Below are 8,879 nucleotides of genomic sequence, written 5' to 3'. Positions count from 1 at the left end.
CTAAGAGAATAATGTTACTTTATTTAAATTTGTAATTCAGAGTATTTTATTTTGTTATGACTTGTTCAAGTTGCTTAGAAAGCTTTGCCTATGCTGGGAAATGGGGTACTCTGCTAAAGACACAATCAGGTGCTGCTCACATGCTTCCTGAGTGTTTTCAGGTGGGCTGTATGTGGGGCATGGAGGCAGTAGGGTTTGGTGTAGGATAGAGATGGTAGGATAAAGCTAATCTGTACTGCTTTAATAAGTAACTTGTCAAAAGGTATGTAACTAAACAGAAATAATTTAAAATAGGCAATCTTTTAAAATAAGAGTATCGTCCATTTCCATAATGTGCAATAAATTAATTTCTGTTGCTTAACTGCCATCTTTTCCTCCCCTCTGTGCTGCCCTATTTGCATGGGAAAAGTGTATAATTATTCAGATTGCTGTTACTGACTGCAGGTAAGACTTCTGGCTTGAACAAAATGAATGCTGGATGTTCCATGTGGTTTCATTTCCCTTGGCATCAAACTACATACCTGGCCTGCTTTTAAGGTTTTTGGACACCACTGCGATTAATGCTGTATCTTCTTCGTCTTTCTGTAAAACCCTGCTCTTGATTCCAAATCCTTCTCACAGTGCACAGGACGAACTGTGGGGGTACCCATGAGAGCCTGGAACTGTTCAGACAGGATCAGACCAGCATTTTATTCCTCTTGGGAAATGTAGCGACTTCTGCTTCCCTGCTCTGGGGGCATTAGCAAGCACCCGGAGACAACCCGATGTTCCTCCTGCTGCTCCCCGCGCAGGGCTCGAGGGTCTGAGCCCCCGCCCCACACAGCGGGCTCACGGACCGCGTTTGCTCCGCCTGCCCGGGAGTGAAGGGCTCGCCCGGCCCTTCCTGGCAGCCCTCACGTGGCCGCTGCACAGGCGCTTCCCGGCAGGAGCGGAGCGCTGCAGCTCCCAGCGCTGCCAGAGCCGAGGCTGTAATTAATACACGGCCATGAAACTACCCCGGCCTCACGGACTGGGCAACCTCTGCTCACGGCTCTCAGAAACGATTCCTCTGCCCTTTAAATGCTGCTTCAGGGAGCTGAAAGGCTCGAGGCCGAACGCTGCTCTCGTTAAGGGTGAAGGGACAGGGCGGGCAGGCAGGACTCACTGTCCTGCACAGTGCAATTGCGTTGGCTGGGACTGAAGAGCAGTGGTCTCTTTGCAGATTGCCTGGTTGTACAAAAGAGCTCAAAGCACAACCCCAGCCTGCTCTCCAAAGGCGTCAGGGCTGCTTCTCCAAGATGGAACCCCAGGTGTTCCCGAGCGAGGAGGCGCTGCAGAGCTGGCAGGATTTTCTCTCTGCTATACCCACGGTAAAAACCAGCTTCCTTCAAGTGCACCTTTCCTCCACCTTCCTGTGAGGTATTTTTTCCTGCAATTGAATTAACTCTGGTCTTACCACTGCCACTTGGGCAACACCTCAGCTACCCTGGCAACAGACCAACAACCCCCTAGGTCTGAAGAGTGATAATGGTTCAAATGATTAAGAACTCTTTTTTCCCTCCCCTTCCTAGCCAGCACTGCTCCAGTGCTTGGAAAGCTTCCTATGCCAGTTACCCTTTTCAGCTCTTCCAGTCCCTTTGACACCCATTCTCTAGTGAAATAAATTCCATTCTCCTCTCTCCCACAAGAAGACATTTATTACAGATATAACACAGTACTAGCAAAACAGGTGACAGACTTGCAATACCCAAGATCACATTTGACATTTTAAGGGAGGCATTGAGGACAAAGCAGTTAATTGGGGAGATCACACTGGCTCAGAAGAATAAATACCTTTTTCCACTACACATCAGGTATGTTAAGTGTCTTCAAACAGTAAGTTTCTTACATATCTTACATGTCACAAATGCACAAGAAGTTTTATCAATGTGTTTGGGTTGTGTGTTACTGAGCGAGTATTGGGCCTATAGATGCTTTAGAGATCTTGGCTTCTAATGAGCTCCTATGTAGAATGGCTTGGCAAACTTTGAACAAATACAGACAAATCATCTCCGTGCAGTGAAAAAAAAAGCTGAACCGTGTTTAAATACAATAAATTCAAGAAAGAAAAGAAGTAACTTGCTTCCAAATCCCCCACGTTTCCTAAAAGCATGTATGTGAAAAAAAATACTAAGTAAAAAGCTTCAAATTAACTAGTATTTGACCTATGTCATGTTAGCTAAAAGCTGTGCTAGTGTTTCAGTTTGATTTGCAGGTTACATGTGTGAAATGCAGGCTCTAAAACACTACAGCAATGTGTGGGAAGAAACGCAGCTGCTTGGTTGGTGGTGTGGAGGCAGAAAATGGGTGCTGCTCATTTACACAGGTGTGCATTTGCTGGGGGGTGCTGGCAGCAGGAGGAAGAAGCCAGAACAACGCCTTTGCGCCTCCACAGCTTTATGCCGTGGTGCAATTATTACATACAACTTATCAAAAGGGTTTAGGAAAGTCATTACCAAATAAACTAACCTATTCATCTACCTTTCTCCCCTTAAACAAGTAAATGTTTAAATTTGTTCACTAGACCAAGATTACACAGAACTGAATCAGTGTTCATAGGAGTTACAGTACAACCACCTTTATGGAACCATAGTACAACATTTTAAACCGACTGTAGTCTTGAATATGTAATACATCCTTAGGAGTAACTAGTATAAAAAGTATCAACATCAGTGGTTTGAATATAAAAATTTATTTAAAGTCAGAGTATGCAACAAATAAAACCTACAGAAAACAGATTTTCCCATCACAATCTGTTGCTTACCAAATAATATTGTGAAAACACATTCCTTCAGTCATTATAAAGTTCTTAAAATACAAAAGAAATTAAGTTTTGTAAGAAAGTCTAGTAGACCAGAGACTGTTTCTTCCAAGGTGTTTTGCAGAAGCAAAGCTATCCTTCAATACATCCCACGCCATCCTCCTCCACCCATACTGCCTTGCCCATAGTATCCTCCACTATTTCCACTGCCACGACCTGCAAACAATTGACACAAGGTCACGCATACATACCTTAAAAAAAGAAAAAATGGGATGGGTAATACAGAACAATTGACCGAAGATGACAACTTACACTAACAATACTCCAGCACTACTGCTCTTAACCAGCATTTGCTGCAGTAGTACAGCGTGTAAAGTCCCCAAAGATTTAGTTACAAAAAACCACTGCTCCTCCTTCTTTTCTCCCAGCCCAAAGCCCACCACCCTTGCCCCCTGTCTGTCAGACAACAGATATTTACAGTTTCCACTCAAACATTTAAAAGAGAACTTGTACTTACTATATCCGCCCAAGCCATCAGGAGTTCCATATCCGCCACTGTAATTGCTACCCATTCCCATTCTACCAACAGAGCCATAACCTTGATCTGCAAAGCCAGGAGGGCACCATTACAAGCTTGGAACTCAATAGACTCGGCAAAAAAATCAGCTAAGTGTGCAATTGATGCATACCCATTCCATCTCTGCCATAGCCTCCCATTCCAGAGCCACCTCCAGCAGTGGAATTCAGGAATAGTTCAATATATCGATGCTCTGTAAGAAGCAAAAAAAGCCTCACTTTGTATTTTATTTCCCAGACCAGAAGCAGAGATACAAAGCAACTCCCCTCCCCCCTACAGGTAGCATACAGAAGGCCACAAACAAGCAAGTCTGCAATGTGGTAAATGGGGAAAACCTTAGGGTGGATCTGCTGCTCAAAGCCCTGCTAGAGGCTGGCCAAACGGCAGCATCAGGGAACACGACACTCACGCATGTGATTCTTATCCTTGGACATCGCAGCTACTGCATCCTCATGTGTTACAAATTCCACATCTGCCTCTCCCGTAGCTCTTCCATCTGCTCCAATATCAATGTGAACTCTTATAGGGTTCAATGGTGAGAAAAACTAAGGAAAAAACAAAAACCAAATTGCGTTAATGTAGAATTCAAGGCCGGGTACTTTGTATCCATTCCCCTGGTTAGTGGTGCATTGCATCAATTCAATGTCATCCTGCCACATAAATTTAACCACTAATTTCTCAAGTATTACTTAGTGATTGTGGACATTCAACATCAGGTCAACCTACGTTTACAATCCATTATTACTACACAGCTTGGAGCGCTGCAGCTACAGAGCCTGAGGAGCTTTCTCTGAAAGCAAAGATACAAACAACTCCTACCCACACACACTGCTCTAAACAACACAAGTCAAATGCGACACCATCCTGGACAGGAATATAATCAGTTGGTTTTAATTTCGCTCGGCTTCTTCAGATTTCTCAACGCAAGGATGCATTCATGGAATTCAAGAAAAGCTGCCCGTCAATCAGACTGCTCTTCCTCACTGCTCCAGATCAAAGCCTGACTTTTAGCCCTTGTAATAGTCTTTCCCCTAAATGAAACAATCAAACTGACACAAGAAAATACACCTCCATTTAAGTAAACCAACCCACCCACAAAAGAAAACAAACACAAGCCTAAGAATGGAGTTCTGCGTATTTAATATATACGTGCAACTAGCAATATAGCCTCTCTCCAAGGACATGCTATGTTAAACCAGGCCTCATCTCTCAAAAAAACTTCTTCCCCTACAAACAGCGCATATGCACTGACACAAGAACACATTCGCAAAACCCTGCGGATGTGCTTTTATCTATCACCCTGATCTCTTATGAGTAAGGGGAGGGGTACAGTCCTCTCCAAGCCAACACAGCTCTCTACAGCCTTCCCACCCTGTCCCTCCTGAAATAAAGTCTCAGGTCAACAAACAAATATGCAAAACTAAGCAATCTAAGTTTCACATCTTCTGTCATTTTCACAAAATCAGATAAGCTTAAATTCTGAAGGCCTTAAAATGAGGATACTGATTGCAGCAACTGTTGTCTCTGCAATACACCTTTTATGGAAATGAAAAGAGCAAAGAGTGCAAGGATTAACGTTAAATATAGCTTTGCTGACTTCTCTGGTAATCCCACCTCGGACAGTAGCTTTATAAAAGCTCATTCACTTTGTGCAACTCACGTGAAGGGCCATGGCTTTAGTCAGCAGATGTAGCAGTGACTTGAGAACTCTCCCCGAGTTTGGACTAGGACAGATAGGGACATGCACACTGCTGGCATGAGGAAGCCCTTTTCCCCGTGGTACTTACGTTAGCAATATCGTTTTCCGTGGCTCGGAAAGGCAGCCCTCTCATGTGAACAAAATGACCGCCACCATGGAACCCCGACCCTGCATCTCCAGCTCCATAGCCATGTCCTCCCATGCCTATTGGAAAACCCAAACCAAAAAAACCCACACACCTCTAAGATCATGAAAAGCCAAAAGTCATCACTACTCTTTTTCTGAAAGCACTGAATTATACCACTGAATGCACGGTGTTTACACTTCCCATGTATCAACCCAAACCTTACCAGAAGCCCTCCTAAGCAATCTATTTACCTTTTCTTACGATTCCCCAATCCCCTCCCCTTTTTAAACAACCTTCTTTACAAAATAGAATGAAGCTATTATTTCTGTCTTGGAAATACTGTCTCTTGCAACTCAAGTAACAGGAAAACCTTTTTAGACAAACTATTAATTTCTTTTACCTCTCCCATCCCTCATTCTGTCGTCATAGCCGTCGTTTCCATAGCCATAGTTATTATAGCCACCATAATCATCAAAGCCACCATATCCTGTGCAATGGAGAGAAGGAAAGGAACGATCACATTACTGCTCAGAATTCACAGAGAAATGCACACACAACACTCAATTTTGCAGTCTTTGGGCACCCAGCACTTTGCAAACAGCCTCTGCAGACTGTCAAACCTGGATTTCTGAACACGGTGCAAAAATACATTTTTTATATAACAGAGACTAAAACATGCAAACGGAGAGATCAGATTCTGCTGAAAATAGCTCCCTTATTATTTACGTTCATCTTAAATACTAAGCCACACGTTTTGATATATACATACAAGTTTTTTCAGATAAATACATCAAACCTAATGGGCATTACAGCTACTGCCATTTCTTATTTCTTGACAAGTATGTCAGAAACATGAAACTGCCAACAGAACCTGTGTTCATTAGATGAACATACCACCGTCATATCCACCACCTCCTCGACGCATTCTGTCATACATACTTCCACGCCCAGCTCCATAATAACCCCCTCTTCCTCCTAATGGTCTATCATATGGTCCAGGTCGCTGTTGTCCCATCATTCTTCTTGGCATGTCAGAGAATCCTCTGATTTCGCTCTTACTACTTTTGAAGATTTCAATATATCTAATAAAAGAGGATTTTCAAGGTACCAGTAAGAACACAGGCAGAAGCAGTCTGAATTTTACAAAAGGCCATACTACGTTTTCTAGAACTAAATGTACAAGCCAATAGTAGTGACTAGAGATACCATACAACTTAAGTTTCTCCTCAAAACTGTAAGAATCTTAAGTGTATTAAAAAAACCCACTTTACAGTGGCAGAAATTACTATGTGAAAATTCTAGCTGTACAAATTAAGCTTAAAACATGTCTTTCCAGTATGAGAAACATACTGTTGAAAAACAATGTCTGGCTATAGCAGCATTTATCACAAATTACCCTACATAAGAACGATTGAAACAATTTTCTGAGTTTAGCAAACTACCCAGTGCAATACTGTCTCCCCCACCCCCCAAATCTACTGTATTCCCCAAGTTAACTTAGGATCAGTTACAAAAATTCTTAAAAACAGCCAATTCCCCAATGGTCCCCAACCCCCCAAAAGCATTACTGACCCACAACCCCCAAAAAATAAAGATTTAACACCATCCCAAACTCTCCATCCCCACCTGTGCCCTATTCTTTCCTTGTGTTTCCCCAGAGCATTTTCTGCTATCTCCTTTGAAGCAAACTGCACGAAGGCCTCCCCTGTGCTTCTCCCCTGGTAGTCCAGCGTCAATGTTATCCCATTTGGCACGATTTCCAACCCTTTAACCCAAGGACAAATAACCCCGTCAAGGGGAACAGTGTTAAAGGCTGAAACATTCCCATCTGTAGCAAATACTTAAAGCATATCTAAACAACAACAACGAAAAAGAAAACCACCTTGTTTTCCCCATCACCCAACAATTTAAGCCCGTGATCTTTCATTAAACATTTATGGATTTAGCCATACTTCTTTTCTGTTTAGACTATGCAAAAATACAACCACCTAAGTTACACGAAGAAAATATAGCTACCAATCAAGCAATTTAACTGATCCAAATGCTAACATTCAGGTTACCCCAATATGCACAGTATGTTTCCCACCTCGACTAAATTAGATATATTCTGTGTTCTACTACATCTGTGGTTATCTGTGCTTCATTTACAGAACATAATTCTTACTTAAGACAAACTAATTTAGCACAATCCCTCCCCATCCACCCCATTAACAGGTATTAAACGTGTACAAAACATTACATAAAAGATACAAGAAAACTCTAAAGAAACCCACTACACTCCGACTATACTGGAGGTACCTTGGAAAAACTGAACAATCTCTTCTTTGCTGCAACCAAATGGCAGGCCTCGGAGTCGTACCACTGTTCCATCATTGGTTGTATCATTGGGCCCATTGTGTTTTCCACTCCAGTCCATCTTTTATTTAATTTAAATCCTAAAAAAACCCCAACGAAATAGAAATTAAAAAAACCCACTGAGATTCCATCCATGCTTAAGTTCCTCCCTTAAAAAGAAACCTGGTGGGTTTTGTTTATTTAGATAACGAGCATAATGGATCATGAGCTTTATTTCTGTTCCCTATTTCAAACTTTGCGTCTAAACATATCCCAATGGTATCTAAAGCCCCCACCACGGGGATTTAAGCCCTGCCGCTGGGGAGCACCGCGTGGACGGCGGGCAGCACGTGGGCAAGCACGGCACGTAAAGCTCGGCATTTACTAAGAGTACATTTCACATCCGCTCCGTAAAGCTTTCTGGGTTTTTTTTTTTGGTTGTTTTTTTTCTTGGAGCGTAACAGTTGAGAAAGGGGCTGGAACCACAGGGCCTTCCTTTGTCTGCCCTCAGCCGGGGGCGGCGGGGGAGTGTGCGTGTGACGAGGGCGTGTTAAGGGGGGGGCACCGCCACCGTCCCACAAAGGGAGCCGCCATCGCCGCCTCGTCAGGCACGGAGCCATCGCGATCCCGCCTCCCACCGTCCTCCCGACACCGCGGCCCTGACCCCTCGCCTGCTCCCCGCCGCCATTTACCGCGCCTCCCCGGGGCGCCCGCCCCCCGCCTGCCCCGCTACCGCCGTGCCCCCCGTCGCGTCCCGCTGCCCACCTCTTGCCTCGGAGGTGCTGCGCCGCCCAGCCCGTGCACCCTCACCGCCCCAAGACCCCCGCCCACGGCTTTCCTGGGGCCGCCGCCGCCGCCGTCCTCGGCTCCGCCGCTCAAAATGGCGGCCGCGATCGGGAACGAGGCTCCGCACCGCCTCCCCCCTCCCCCGCCCGCGGGCGCGCGCCGGGCCCGACCCGGCGCCGAGCGGGCCCAGAGCTCCCCCCGTCACCACCCCTCGCCCGCGGAACCCTCCCCGGGCGGGCCCCGCCGCCGCTCGCTCGGCCCGCTCGCCCTCTCCGCTCACCGCGAGCCTCTCGCGCACCCCTGGCCTTGCCCCGGCACCCGCTCGCGCTGGGCAGGACGCGCCTCTTCGCTCACTCCCGGCCGTCCGGCGGGCCCCACACCTGCGCAGCGCCCACGGGCAGCGGAGCGTCCGGGCCGCGCGACTATCGCGATACTGGCAGCGCGCGCCGCTTCACACCCGCCTAGGCAGCTCCCGCGCACGCGCGATTCACGGGGGGAAAGCGGGGGGATGGTGGAAGGGAGCGACGGCGCATGCGGGGTAGGGGAGGGGGCGTTCCCGCCCTTTCCTTTCACCGCC

The 8,879-nt window shown here is 46.1% G+C and overlaps 1 protein-coding gene across 10 annotated transcripts; it reads right to left on the bottom strand.

The window, feature by feature from the left end:
* Window positions 1–1,658: 1,658 nt before the first annotated feature.
* Window positions 1,659–8,796, bottom strand: HNRNPH3 (heterogeneous nuclear ribonucleoprotein H3). 10 transcript variants are annotated; one of them, XM_042033434.1, is made up of 10 exons: window positions 8,583–8,796; window positions 7,481–7,617; window positions 6,809–6,947; window positions 6,077–6,264; window positions 5,583–5,669; window positions 5,144–5,271; window positions 3,766–3,901; window positions 3,469–3,549; window positions 3,297–3,383; window positions 1,659–3,030 (listed from the first exon to the last, which is right to left on the bottom strand). In XM_042033434.1, the coding sequence occupies exons 2-10, from the start codon at window positions 7,596–7,598 to the stop codon at window positions 3,017–3,019; spliced, it is 978 nt and encodes a 325-aa protein (XP_041889368.1). In that variant the 5' UTR covers window positions 7,599–7,617; window positions 8,583–8,796; the 3' UTR covers window positions 1,659–3,016. The 10 variants fall into 10 exon arrangements, with proteins under 10 accessions (XP_041889368.1, XP_041889364.1, XP_041889362.1 ...); XM_042033430.1 differs by having other exon boundaries at window positions 1,659–2,995; window positions 6,122–6,264; XM_042033428.1 differs by having other exon boundaries at window positions 1,659–2,995; window positions 8,601–8,796.
* Window positions 8,797–8,879: the final 83 nt, after the last annotated feature.

This window comes from Corvus kubaryi, unplaced genomic scaffold (genome assembly GCF_017639235.1).
Source record: "Corvus kubaryi isolate FWS band 111438036 unplaced genomic scaffold, C.kubaryi_AGA036_p1.0 37357, whole genome shotgun sequence".
In the NCBI taxonomy this organism is placed as follows: Eukaryota; Metazoa; Chordata; class Aves; order Passeriformes; family Corvidae; genus Corvus; species Corvus kubaryi.
The sequence above is the reverse complement of the archived record's forward strand: the minus strand, read 5'-3'. Positions and strand labels throughout refer to the sequence as shown.